General features: G+C 37.8%; 1 protein-coding gene across 8 annotated transcripts in view; it reads right to left on the minus strand.

The window, feature by feature from the left end:
• Positions 1-15,058, minus strand: part of RGS12 (regulator of G protein signaling 12) — an 85,849-nt gene that overhangs the window by 22,919 nt on the left and 47,872 nt on the right. For all 8 annotated transcript variants that reach the window (XM_036381571.2, XM_036381565.2, XM_054514521.1 and 5 more), the window contains 6 exons: positions 11,843-12,012; positions 8,684-8,776; positions 7,419-7,562; positions 3,756-3,935; positions 2,361-2,514; positions 1,035-1,111 (listed from right to left, as the gene is read on the minus strand). In XM_036381571.2, the coding sequence (XP_036237464.1) occupies positions 1,035-1,111; positions 2,361-2,514; positions 3,756-3,935; positions 7,419-7,562; positions 8,684-8,776; positions 11,843-12,012 (818 nt within the window). The remainder of the gene's footprint in view (positions 1-1,034; positions 1,112-2,360; positions 2,515-3,755; positions 3,936-7,418; positions 7,563-8,683; positions 8,777-11,842; positions 12,013-15,058) is intronic.

Raw genomic sequence — 15,058 nt, forward strand, 5'->3', positions numbered from 1 at the left:
GACACTAAAAAATGCTGGGTTTGACAGCCTTTTAGGGTACTCATCATGCTTTTTCTCTTTTCTTTAACATGGTCCTTCTCATTCAAATCACAGTAACTTTCTGATTTAAATCAGGTGGGAGTGGGAGAGAAATGAGGGGTTGTTGCTTTAGGGAGCCTTTGCATTTTCTATTTCTTAAGACGACTTTTTTGCAACAGAAATAAACATGACTTCACCATGCTTGTTTCCCTGATCAATATTTTTAGCATAGATAAAATTACACAGTTATTAGTTGATGGTTAATTACACAGAATCTATTCTATCAGAGGGACATCAACAGTACAAAAAAACCAAAATTTCCTTTTTTTAGAGTCTTCTTCCATATCAACATAGATAAATAAAGTATTACATCTGTGTTTTATTAATACTGTTTTAATTTTGCATCTCATTAGTTTTACACTGTGAAGGCAAAACTTGATGGTTAGAAATCAGAGTGTCTTCACTTGTTAATTTCTTAGCATGACAAAGTGTTCACAACAAACTTCTCAGGATTTTAGGACCAAATTAAGTCATAATGACAAAAACACGCTTTAAAGGAAACAGAAAGAGAAGAAGCATGACGGACACCGGCACAACAAAAATCAACCTAATTCAACTTGCATCCCCCTTACTGCATAGGCCAAGAAGAGGAAAAGCTTTAATTTATGGTTGTTTAATAACAGATTCTCATCCTTGCAGATAGAACAAACTGGTTTTAAAGAGCTACAGCCTTTAAAAGGGAAACATTCTATAGTTCACTAGTGCCTGATGTTAAGACAGACAAGATGCAAAGCATATCCAAGGACAGCATAAGAGGTAATATATGAACACAACCTCTCTTGCATTTCTAACACTCTGAAATTGCCTAATATTACATCTTGTGCTGCAGCTGCATCACTTGAAACCCCTTTCCCAAGGCATTACATCAAACAAGCCACATCACACCATGTAGAAAATCAGAAATTCACTGTTTCATCCTCTCCCCCAGTGGCCCATGAGCAAGAGGCAGCCATTACCAAGTCGAGACTCGCAGTGGATGACATGGAGCCTTGAGATTCCCGTCTGTAGGACAATCCATTGGACTGAAAAGAATCTGTTTGTGCAAAGAATCAGCAATCAGTAAAGAGGCTTATTTCATTATTTATGCTAATACAGACAACTATTTCAAATATTAGCTTGTTGGGTCACAATTTTTTCTTTTTGCATTAAAAGGAAAGAAACCACCAAATCTTCATACTGTGCACAGAAGCATGGAAACCAAAGTAACTTTTGGTCAAGTGCTTCTTGGTTATGTAACCCCTGAATAAAGCCATTTGTTTTATATCAAAAAAGGGGAAAAAAATCTTTTAAAAAAATATTAGTTTTGTTAACTAGATGTAACATGATTTCAATATTTCATCTTAAAAAAATTATTCTCCCTCTTCAGATATTCTCAAGGGAGATAAATATTTTTAAAGTGCAAGTATGGTGTTAGAACACCAAAATCTAAGACAATTGCTAGTCACTTTCAGAAGGCAATGTCCATGATCACAGCAAATGCCTCTGATGTCTTTTCACATATGAATATACTAAGAGCACTCAAACTATCCATATGATCAAAGCTATCTTGTGTGTCTGGGCATTTACCAGAAGCAAAAATTAAATTATCGAATATGGACCAAATTTGGTGCTTTGCTAGAATTTCTTCATTATTTTTAACTCAACAGAATGATTTACTGCAAAACTTTCATCTTCACTAGAGGCCACATACAGGTGCTTTCATAAGGGAACTCTTCCTTAAATTCTCAAACACAATTAAGTAACAAAACAGCAGGTTACAAGGGCTTTCACACCTCTGACTCTCCTTTTCATTTTAGTCAGGGAAGGTGAAAACAGATGGTGACTGTTCAAAAGCGAACATACCTGTGTGTTACAGATAAAAGAAAGAAAAGTAGGATAACACAGATGGAGGAATTTTTAAATAGCTCTAACTAGAGCACTATTTGCTGTACTGCTCCTGGACTTTTCTATAAAGATTTGAAATTATCTTTCTATAAAAATAGCAGCTCTCTGCTTTCAAAAGCAATTACCAGCACACAGAAAGGCAGAATGTTCCAAAACGTTAAAAAAAAATCTTGTGGAATTCAGTAAAAACAAATTTAAATATTGTCATATTTTTATCTATTTACTTGTACATCTTCCACAAAACTGCAGCAATACTTAACCACACTATGGCCTTCTGACTTGACAATTCCTTTCCTCTGTCACTCCCAAGAATGCACTTAGATAGCCACTAATCATGGTGAGATTAGTCATATCTACTGCTTAAACAACCTTGAAACAAGGCAGAATGTGATACTCACCGTTTGGATAATCACCATTTTCTCTTCTCTTCTGTGATTTTCCCAAACTCTTACTTCTTGACCATGAGAAGAATGTTCCCCTCTTTTTCTTCTCAGTGTCCTCCTCTCCTGACTCTTCATTTAAAGATCTTCCTGACTTTGATTTACCACTTAGCTATCACCAAAACACAATTAAATCACTGGTTGGATCACAGGTGTGAGTATATTGTCTAAAATAAACCTTCCCACACTTCTTCCTAAAACAAGAAGGTTAGCTGCCTTCTTTACCCCACACACAGGTGTCTGTGCCAGCATCCCTCTCAGCAGCAATCAAAAAAAAAAACCCCAAAAAAACCTCAGCAAACCTCAGCAGTGGCAGCAGAAAGAAATACAGGGATGAAAATGTGCTGCTTGGTAGGGAGTACAAAACAGTAGCTGGAAACGAGCCATGGGGAGCTACAGCAAATATGAAAGAACTGTCCCCAGTAATGCCTAAGTTAATGTGGAAAGGCCATTTGCCTTGCTTTTAAAACACTGAATTTCACTTTGGTATTTTTCCTAGGCTAGGCTTGAACATGAACAGCTTTCAAAGACAATGACAAAGTACTGTTTAACATTTACAAGTATAATCAAGTATTTATTAGAGTTGAAGAATACAAATGTCAGGAATGTTTGATATTAAACTAAACTTGCTTTTAACAAGCTAGTATTCTTGTTAGATTATTAGAATATTCCTTGAAATGCTACTTTTTAAAAGTTCCTAGTCATAAGAATACATAATGGCAGATGGGGTAATCTGTAGTGATTGACATGAAAAATGAGAAGTTATAATTTACCCATACAGTTATGTAATGCCATGGTGGTATTATCTACAAGAAGAAAAAATAAACCCTAAATAATGTCAAGGGATCAGTCAGTAAGACTACTGGTCTAATTTTTAAGCAACTGTACTTATTTAACACAGAATTATCTTAGTTTAGTAGGAGCTAAGAAATTAAAAACTACCCTCTGCCAAAATGAGTTAGTTTAGGTTAAGTCCTCTCCAAAACTTCTGATAAAATGTCTCCTCTCAGCAAAGGTTAAATTATCACATCTTAATTCCCATATTCAACCAAAATAAGCTTCTGAACTGGTGTATTAACAAAATAACCCTTACTTTTTATTTGTACACATATAGTTAAATAATAATGAAGATTTAAAATTATATTCAGCAATTCAATATCCAGAAAACTGATTCAAAGGCAAGAATAAAAAAAAGTATATCCCTGAGTACATAAAAATTTGGCCATTGTATTTGCCAGCACCTCTAACCACACATTTTAATTTTATTTTATATGTTATCTTTGCTTTTGTGAAGAACTTGAAAAACATTATTTAAAAACACAGGGTTTGAGATAACAAGAATGCAAAAGTCACCTTTTTTGGTGTTGACATGTTGGACTTGTCTGAACTGACGCTGTGCTTAGAAGTGGGGCTGCTGGGAACACGCTGAGGATCAGGAAGAGGACGTCCTTCCACTTCAGCTAAGATGCATTCTTGGTAAAGGGGGGACTTGAGGAAGCGAGTATAGCTATCAAACTTCATCAGGTTAAATATCTGAAATTCAACCACAATGGATAATGGGTACATACATTCCAGTAGCACATCAAGAAAATGAAGCTGCTTTGCAACAGGAAGCTCCCATAAAATTTAGGACATCAGGCTGTAAACAGCATAGGTGTGACATTGTTTAGACCTGGCTAAATACACTGCACCCATTTTAAAGTGAAATATAATTTGATCTATTCCCTTATTACAGGTTCAGAAAATAAGTTATGATTTGTGCAAACTGCAAGCTGAGATGCTGTAGGGTCTTGACAACACCATCCTCTTTTAGTGTGTTGATGCCATTCTGTGTGAGCATGCAGCAAGCTGGCCATTTAAAACATTTTAAAGGTTATTACACTAGCACAGTATGTGACAGCATTAAGTTATACAGGTGGGTTTTAAGGTAGCTGTGAACAAGAAAAGTTTATGTTCTAAAACACACAAGTATGATATGATCACAATATGCAATGATACACAATGATACAAGACACACAGAGTTAATTGCTGATGTGAGGAGAAGCTGAGAGTCCTTTACAGCATATAAAATGTTCACAGAGTCATAGAATCATTTAGGCTGGAAAAGACCTCTAAGATCATCACATCATTAGTCCAGAACTGACAAGTGTTAACAGCAAACCATAGTAATGTGCCCAATGATAAGGAAAAAACCCATCAGTATCTCTGGGCAATTCAATAATCAAGATGTGTAGATCATGAAAGAGAACAGTTTACATTAAATTATCAACATTTATCTTTAACCACAGAGGAAGAAAGCAGCTCTAGACCAAGCCTGGAATAAATATCTGAGGCTAATTTAACCAAAGCTGAAGTTATGAAAATGAAATAGAGCTTTTTCTTAAATGCTAAATAATGTTTAAATTTTTTGTTCCATTTTTGCAAACCTGCTGTTTTAAGTGAATCCATACTTTTAGATGATTCAGTTCATCTGAAAAAACAGTATGAATGGCTACTTTGGACATGACAAATTCCCCACAAGCAAAGGAAGGTAGGCACCATGAGCAGGTTGTGGCATTCCCAAGAGCAGAAAGCAAAGTCCATCACTGAGACTGAGTGGCCCATTTGCAGATGGAAACCATGCTTCAGACTGTGCAGACACACCCTTCCCAACAGGCTTTAGCCCAAAACTTATCTTGTAAACAGCAAGACAGAGCAGAGAGAACTTGATCCTGTCACAGAAACCTAACTCAAACTGAATGCCAAGTTCCATGTTTTTGACTTTCTCCTTTATATATTCCCATTCCTGCTTAGGTACTGCCTTTTAATGCACTGTTTTCCACATGGTAAGCTATGGAAAAATACTTCTGTATATGCCAGCTTTGACAGTCTGCAAATTAAACATATTTAACACAGCAAAAAAATTACAACCTTCTAACTTTGCTGGACAGAGTCATGAGAGGGTAACTAATTTACCTTGAGCTGATTATCATCTGGCCCATGTTTCTAGCTCACACTACATCCATGATTTCCTATATTTAGAATTATTATCATATTTACACAGCTTAATGATTTCTGCTTATTGGGTAAAGGCTAGCAGATGCTAGTTCTTGTTCTTACAAATGAGAAACATATATTTTAAAAGCATAATTTGAAATTTTCAGATAAACAAGAATAGAAAAACTTACATCCATTATCAACTCCTCATGAAGTACATGCTATGTTATTCTTATATTAGTATGTTCAAGTGACCTACACTGTCCTCCATTCAGAAACACTGAAAATGCTTGTTCTTATTCAATTAACAAAAGGAACAACATCCTAACTGGGTACTTTGGCTGCATCCACATTGCCCTTACAACCTCTAACAACAAGATCATGGACAAATTTGTCAGGACATGGACAGAAAGCAGCTTCCAGGGGTATTCCCAACAGGCAGTGCTTGAAAGAGAATGGCTTGAAAGTGTTTCCAAGGCACTTTCCCACACAATTCTGCCACTCCTCTGCAGCCTACAGCAACACTCCCCATTCCCCAGCATCACACTCATCCAAAAACCACCACAGAGCAGCACCCACTCTGTGGTCAGTGCTCAAATCTAAAAAATCTTGTGAAAGACCACAAATGCAGAGCTTTCACTTTATTAAGGTTGTGTCACCACCACGAGCTGAACTTTGAGAGTCTGTGGGTGTGTTGCAGTAACTGCACAACCCACAGCTGTGTGTTATCGTGTGGTGCCATCCACCAAGACCACAAACTGGCCTGCAGAACCACTCCCTGAAAGCAAGGAATGAAGGGCCACCAAGCAGCTGATTGCCCAGCACTGCCCTCAGCCAGGCAGCACACCACAGCACCTCAGACAGGCTCCAAGGCCAGGGCCTGCAGCACAAGGAACTCTCATCCTGCCTCACTTCATTTTTCAGTGAAAGGATTGGGTCTGACTGAGGGGTCTCGCTGAGGCAGAGCTTGAGATAAGAGGTCAGGTACAGAAAGGCCACATGGCTGGGACTGGACCCACAGCAGGACTTCCCATGAGCATTTTCTCCCTCGTTATGAGCCCTCCAACTAAGGATGCAGCATTTTCAAAAGGACAAAACCTGCATCAACCCTGTCACCTGACTCATCAGGATACCCTGTGCTCCACCAAAAAAATGGGAGAGGGTAAGGAGGAATTCAGGCACAGTCTCCACAACACCAGGATGACAAATACATGAAAAAATGTCTGGGAAGGTGGTGACTGCTAATTCCCACAGAAGGCTCAGGCTTGGGAGGTGCAGAAGGAGTAGCTGTAAAGCTGGGAGCTACCAGACCAGCAGTCAGACCTTCCTTTCCATCTCCACTCTGCAGGAGGGTGACACTGTGCCCTGCTGCTCAGATTGCCCAAAAGCACATGGTCTGAGATTGTGTCCCAGGACTGTGACCTGGCTCACTAAAGCTATGGCCTTGATTCCAAAATGATGATATCAAAACTACTTCTACTAATAAACTGGTAGGGTAGAAGAGATACCAAACAGATGACTTAGGAAAAAGAAAACCTAGAAACTTGAATTCTACAGGAAATGTGAAGTGTATCTTGTTGTTGCATAACTGCTCTGGTTATCAATAATTCAAAATACATTCACTTCAGAGGTCTTCAGACTCAACAGTTCTAAAATCTCTTTGCCTGACAGTAGTATTAAAGCCTAAGAGAAGAACTCCCTTAGTACAACATTTTAAAAACCAAAACTAGACACTATTTCTGTACTCAGCTCTCCACTAAAGAAAAGAAGAGCAGCCACATGCAAACACTCTATGCAATGGTGCTGCAACACATGGAATTATTTACTTGCACTAAACCCTCATTTCAATAATAGTACTTTTCAGATTATTTTTTAGTTAAGTGAAAATCTTCTCTCCACATAACAGAAAAACAGCCAAGCAGCCTTTTTTCTATTCTTCTAACAGAGTCTAAAATACACAGCATGTAAAACTATTTTTATAGATTATAAAGGAAAAGATAACAGACATAAACATAGAACATTCATGGTTACTATGGTTACCTGAAGTTGCTGTTCCTTGAACATATCTGGATGGGGAGAATTGAGAATATCATCTGCCAGCTGTGCCTGGCTGTCAATATTAACTGGGGTTGTAGCTTTGCTACACAAGAACTTACTGAAGATCTCCCGAGCCCTGTAAGAAAGCTACAGAAAAGAAATGCTAAATGTATGTTTGTTTTAAAACCATAATTTTAGCTAGGCATTTCTTACACTGATACATTCCACCCAAAAATAGATAGCCACTCCTGAATCTTTTATATATGTATTTTTTATAGAACAGCTTCTGTGAGTTTTAAGCACATAAATAGGGTTTTTTTCTTTATGATTACAAATATTCATCAAAAATTTCCTGAACAGTAAAAGTTGTCCTCTAAATAAAAATTAAACTAATCAAGCAGTGAGCCACAGCAAGTATTTTTGTAAAAGAAGAGTAATTTTTTTCAGATTTTTAGATCTTTTACATAACACTATTTAAATACATCCTCTAAGATTAAATTTCTAGAAATGAGAAAAAGTTAAGTATATATATGAATATTTACAGTCAAAACCACTCATTTTTAACTTGTTTACTTGAAAAACCCACATCATGAAAATAATGAAAAACCCACCAAGCTGAGCCCACAGCCCTTAAGGGTGGTGTTCAGAACATACTTTGTTTGAAGACAGAAGAAAGTAGAAGAAAAATTCTCATTAGTAGACAAAAGAGTTAAGAGGGAATTGGAAGGTGAAACTGTTTCCACCACATAAACCTGACTAGGTTTGGCTGTGGTGTAGACAGAAGTGTTGCCAACCTGTACAAAGTTCAAAATTCACCCAAACTGCCTGACCAATGTAGGATTCCCTCAAAAGGATGAGATGGAGATTCTCATAATTTGTGAACAAACATGAGAGCCCTGCCCTTGGAGCAGCAGATCATTAAGTTATTTAGAAACACAATCTTGGTTGGTGGAGTCAGTTTAGCTCAAAGAGTGCAAGAGGCCTCTCCCTGACACGGTCAATTAACTTGCTCTGCACTTCCATGCACTGGGCTACCACTGCTGGTCACTTGCAACATCCAGGATACTTTAACCCATTCTCACAGAGCTACCTCTGCACTTTGCTGCAGTTTGAACATATCCAAATTCTTAAACTTAGGTCATCCCACTCTATTTTAGTGATGTCACAGTACACAGACCAAGCACAGCTCCATTCATTTCAATAATCTTGAAGGAGTAATAATTTTTGAAGAAGCAACGCACTGGTATTGCAATACAACATTAACTTACCTCTTTTTTATCATGTGCAGGTACATGGTTAAAATATTCACAGGCCTGCCAAAATAAAATATTTTCTTCGCTAAATTCTTTCCGTAGAAATTCCTAGGGGAAAAAATAAGCAAATAAATAAATATCTCAAAGAAAAGTTACTTGTCAGCTTAAAAACATTTATATATAATGCTTAGAAAGTTTGCATAAATGTAAGTTTTCCATCAGTCTCACAATCCAGTTTTTTCCTAAAGTAAAAATCAATATATGTCCAATACATACCTGGTGCTCCCCTCTTTCTTCTGTCTTTTTACATGTATACATTTAGAAGAATACATCAAGTTACAATCAAATCATTTGCAAGTACAAAATTTGAAATGTCATGCTAAGTAGTGCATAGACTGGTGAATACACTTTAAATAAAAATTTAAATGCTTTATAAACTAGATCTAAAAGTGACACTGTAAATGTCTTTAATTGCAGTTCTACTGATATAACAGAGTAGATGTTTATCAAGAAGTGCCCATAACCAATCCTGGATTCATTACAGTGTCTTTTTGTATCACATGCCAACTATAAAACAAAAATCTATCACTGTTCACTATGTTTGATGTGGTTACCTGGTTTCTCTTTCGAAAATACTCACTGAGAGGAAAATAAAATATCTCCCAGTACAACACAGAATACTCAGGACATTGATATTACAGCATCCTAAAGTCTAAATGAACACTGATACTGATTCAGTTGGAAGACTCTACGATTACTAACTGTCCCACACTCAAAGCTATATAATTCAATATTCTCTCGGCATCTTAAAAGAATTTTAACCATCAGGGGAAAATAAAGACATAAAAAATAACTTGATCCACCACAACCTTCACTCAATCATCACATGGGTGTCAGTGAAGCTTCCTTATCATACAAAGCAGCCTCAGAAAGCTGTGTAAGAAGAATCTACACAGAAATAAACTTAAGTTTATTTGTGCTTTTCAGATTTACATAAGAGTTCAGGGAGTCCAGCTGTAAGAAAGCAATTGAGATAAACTACAATACAGGGAATCTAAATGCCCAAGCAAGCTCTGAATTTAAAGTTCTTTGGATACATAAGCTGAGACACCAAACGCATAAAAGACAATCCTGAGAGTAGTCAGGGGAACATTTCTGCACTTTACATGTAATTACATATTTAAAGAGAACCAAATGAGTGAGCAAGAACCGGAACACAAGTGCCTACTTCCCCCTGGGCACATTCCCTGTGAACCCAGAGTCCATCTCCACTTGTTTCCTCGTGGCCACAGGGTTTGGGCGCAGCTGTCCAACATCTCAGCTTCTCCAGAAGGGCTGAGGGGTGCCCCAGCTGGGACACCAGGCCGCCAAGCAGGTGTCACCCATGGCTGGGAAGCTGCAGAGGCTGCTCTGAACCCCTTGTGGGGGGACCTGCAAACAGCTCTCACCTCCTGGCTGACTGCTCCAAGCAGCTATTATGCAAAGTGGGACCATTTGCAAAACATGCAAAATCTCTCCTTCTTAGAGAGCAATTCCTGCTCTGTGACAAAGCTGTTCTCAGGAAAGGCAGATGCTGGATCCCACATGCACCAAGACACTTGCTGTGGAACCCTAAATTAAATGCTGGTGCCTCAGTGTTTCTGGATACTGGCAGCAATCTGTAACTGCACAGTGTTATGGCAACCAGGTTAATAAATCTAAGCAATGGCTCTGGACATCTCCTGGGCCTCAAGAAAATGGTGGTGCACACAATAAACTTTAACATTCCCTAATTGTTTTTTAAAGTTGGTATTTCTTTAAGACTTGTGCCTTTGCAATGTTTATAAAAAGAAGTTCTAATTAGAATAAAATGTAGGGCGAAAAGTAAAACTTCCAGAATATCTGAGGTTGGCTTTTGCTGAAATGAAGTGTACCTTTAACCTTTTAATCTGAACATCTATTAAAATTATATGAGCCACTTTTTACATTTATAATGTAAGTTTTGAAGTATCATAGCAGCTAAAAATTTAATGCAGCAATTTCCTAAGTGTACACAAGTTTACCAGAGGTTTACAAGTAATTAGAACCAAGTCAACTGAACTTTCAGTAGGAGCCCCATGAACTACATCATTTTTTAGATGGACTCTAGCATCAGATCAGAACTGTAATTTTTTTTCCAGCCTGACAAGAAGTCTCAGTATGAAAGCAGAAATGTTATTAACTTTCAGACTACTCTGCTAAACTAAGTGACATAATATCCAGGATGTATTATTTTGCTTTCCCCTTCTCTGTTTCCACAAATAGATGTTCACTGTTAATGTGAGTTTTGGGTTCCCCCACCAGTTAACACGGAAGTCTGCTTATTGGCCATTGTGATCTCTTAATACTTTTGTATCAAGCAAAAGAGTCTTTCTGAGTCACTGCAGATTCCAATAATCTACCTTTCCTAAACCACACGTTTCCTTATATTCTCATTGAGAAAATTACTTGGGCAGCACAAACTGTCCCTGTGTAACACATTCAGAATCAGCAACGCACTCTCAGTGCAACAAAGCAAAAGTGTGCACCCTCAGTTTCCTTGCAAAATAGAGATGATGCTATTTACAATAAATGTGCTGTGCAGAACAGTATTTATGTATTACAAAGTATTTATGCTTTGGAAATACTCAGCATTACTCTTTCAAGTTGCAGTTTTAACCAGTGCTCTTAACTACCATAACTACTTCCAAAAAGTATTTCTAAAAACCTTTCACAGGAAAGTAAGCCACTCTATCATTGAAAACACCTTCTATGTGGCTTCCAATGTTTCAGGAGATAGATGTAAAAAACAACTCATTCTTAGGAAACTACTAAAAGTACTTCCTTCTTTTTGTACAAGGGCTCCAGATACAAAAAAAAAAAAAAGCATTTTACAAAATGGGGAAGCATTCTAAAAGTTCCCAGACAACCAAATATAGCAGAAGTTTCAGGTGAAAATGGAAGCTATGCAGAGATGCATGGCAATTTGAATATTATTATGAACTTTTACTCAACTGTGAAGCTGTGTAAACTCAGAAAGATGCTCAGGTAACAACAGAGCACAAATGAGCTCCTGTCTCTTGCCCTGTACAAGGAGAGTGCCAAGAAAAAAAAAAAATACAGGAAAATTACAGCAGCAGTATTTTGGAAAGCCCCTCACTGTCCCTCAAAACTCACCGAAAAATATTTAACGCCAACAGAGTCCTGCAGAAGCCTCTCAAAGGACACGGCCCAGCTGGCAACCCTCCGCTCGCGCAGGCGCCGGCAGCTCTGCACGCTGGGGAGGCTGGCATTGCTGCTGAGGCTGTTCTCACTGATGCAGTCCTTCAACTCAGTGCTGTTCAGCTCTGCCAACAAAGGAAATCACAGCTGTCAACAAAGTATTATTATATATATACTAGTGTTAAGTACTATTATATAAATATTATATATATTATACATATTATACTTCTACTCTTCAGGATTGTTTATTTGGTTTATCACACCTCCTGCTCAAGCTCACAGTGGTGCAGACTTCTAAATATCCCTCTCCATTTTTAGTAAGAGCACCTGCATAGAAAAAAAACCACCCCAAACACCTTTCAAGTTCTTCTGTTCCAGTGCAAAGAAAATTGAATGAGCGTCTCAACAGCAGCCCCCTGACAGAAACAGAAGGGACAGGCCCAAAATAAAATCTTTTTTCTTGTTCCACAAAATAAAATCCATTTTCCTCTTTATATATCTTGCACTATAGACTGCACTCCTTCAGAAGGTTATCCAAGGAAAGTTGACTTTCAAGAGCCCACTGTTCACCAGAATATGGGCAAAAACCTATTAGGTAAAAGGAGACAGCAGAATTTCATAAACACTTCAACTGGTAGACAGGCAACCTGTGAAATTTTGCATGGAAATATAAGATTCCCATTAATACTGAAAATTTAGGAGAGGAGTCAATTGTGGAAAAGAACATTAGGAAAATTAGATAGTAAGGGATGCCTTCCTCATCCACAGGAAGTAAGAGACATCAAATCATGGATCCTCCATTTATTATGGATTCTGATAAAAACAGGGATCCATTCCAGACTCCAGCCAACATACTGGAATAACCTGAGACTCCAAGATGAGAATTTACCAGACCCTTTAGATCTTGAAAAAACAGAAGTGATTTTTTATTCTGAGAAACAAATGAACAAGAACCCCTAGAGAATTCAGAGAAACACAAAAAAAAACCCCTCGTGTAGCAGGCTAAAAATTTCAAGTATTAACCCCAGATCATCTTTGTCATGTCAGTAAACAAAACAGGCACACAAAAAATGTCAAAGTGACCATTTGTTCACAGCAGTAGAAAGGGGAAAGAAATGGCTGCTCTAAGAGAGGGAACTGCTTACAGCAGGGCTCTAGTCACAGATTTGTCATTTACTTCCTGCACAACCTTTTATAGGATGGTCCCTCCACCTCCCAGTGTATACAAATGTAAAACTGGTAATGCTGAACTCACAGCTGCACACTTTATAGAGGTGATGTGAGGTTTAATTCATTGTGGACACACAGCTAAAGCCTGAGCTACCTGGTCTGATGTCCCTGCTTCAAGCAGGAGAGGTTGCACACAGAGATGCCAAACTGAATGAGATTCTTTGATGAAGGGATGAAAAAAATCACAGACATTCAATTATTTGAAAAATTTGCAGTAATAGATGTGAGAAAATAATACCCTCAAATTCAATAGATGGTATATTCAGCAATTTTATGCCAAATGGAAAAGCAAGTATGCAGCTCATTAGAAATGGAATCTGTTGGAGAAAACTGAATTCACAACCAGTCAGAAATGGACTGTGCTTCATGGGGATATTTTTATGATTTTCCTCAGTTAATCACTTAGACTAACTAAAGCAATGAGTAATTTCACCAAAAAGACCCTACTTTATACACTCTCCCAAGGTCTCCTTTTATGTTAGAAGTATTTGAAAGCACTCTGCATTTCCAAACTTCATGTTTCAAAACATTACTGTTCCTCCCTGGAAGTAAGAGCTTTGAAAAAATGCACCATTCAAAACAGTTACAAGTACTGGGAAAAGTGATAAAGATAGTTGTTAAGATAAGAAAAAAAAATTTTAAGAGTTACCAAACTTCATTTTTAAGCATATTCTTAGCTCAGAAATACAGAAATATTCACTGAGATGTAACAGTTAACTACTCTGAGTTTCTGTAAGCCAAGCTATTTTTAAGACAAAAATAAAACAAGACAAAGATACAAAATTAGATGAGGGAAAAACAAAACATAACTTTGTATTTTCAATAATGATAATCTTTAAGGACACTAGTAATAATCAGGTATATAAATAATTTTGTTTGCCCAATCACCATATTAATCAAGGCTAATTATAAACACTCAGCAAATAATGCCAGATTTTCTTATACAAATATTTATTCACTTTTTCTTTAAGGCATGTGAAAGAGCATCACCAAGTCAACTGTTAACTTCATTAGAGACTATCTGTCACCAGAGTGAAACTATTGTGAAAGAAGTTAATGTGAATCTGAAGAGGATGATATCTAACTTTATTATCTGTAGTATTTTGCTTTAACTACACAGGTGGATATGCTCTGTTTTACAGTCCAGGATATAAATAGACACCCACTTCTTGATAGATCTGGAACAGTTTCAGATACTGCCTCACTCCTGGAGGGTTCAATCCCCAGTGATGAATGATGAAAACTTCCTTGTTCCTTTCAGGCAAAGTCAGAAAGGCAAACTCATCCCACATACCAAACCCCTGAAACCTCCTTGGCTGACACAGAGGAATTAGGGAGCAGCCACACCAAGAGCTCAACTCTGGATCCTGGAGTCACAGTGCCTCAGGAGTCAGGAGGGACTGGGAAGTGGCAGGCACAGCCATCATCAGCCAGTCAGCATCACCTCCCTCCCATGGCAGGCGTTCAATTCCCCATGGCAGCCGGGAACCCAACTGCAATTACAGCCGCCAGTGTTTACACCGTGGGGAACTGCTAACTACCTTTAATTGCTACCAGCTGCCTGCTCTCTCCAGCTCCTCAGAGTTACACTCCTCTAAACTGCACCGGGATCTCCCTCCTCTGATACACTCCCAACTCTGGAGATCCCATGAAAACAAATGATCCAAAATAAGACTCTATTTCCAACAACCAAAGAGCTACTAGCACAGATCCTCCAATACGTTAACACAGCATTAAGGGATTACTCATTCCCAGTAAACTGTCTGTGTTCTGGTAGATTTAATTTAGGTAATTCAGCTTTTTTTCAAAAAGAACTATTTTAATTTATACTTAACCCTGGCACAGCTTTGGTTTCCCTTAATGAAAAAATGCAGTCAGTTTGCTTTTAAAATCTGTAGAGCTTTCTGCTGTGGTACCCATCAAGCTGAAAACAATACAGAA

The sequence above is a fragment of the Molothrus ater genome, chromosome 4, assembly GCF_012460135.2.
Source record: "Molothrus ater isolate BHLD 08-10-18 breed brown headed cowbird chromosome 4, BPBGC_Mater_1.1, whole genome shotgun sequence".
In the NCBI taxonomy this organism is placed as follows: Eukaryota; Metazoa; Chordata; class Aves; order Passeriformes; family Icteridae; genus Molothrus; species Molothrus ater.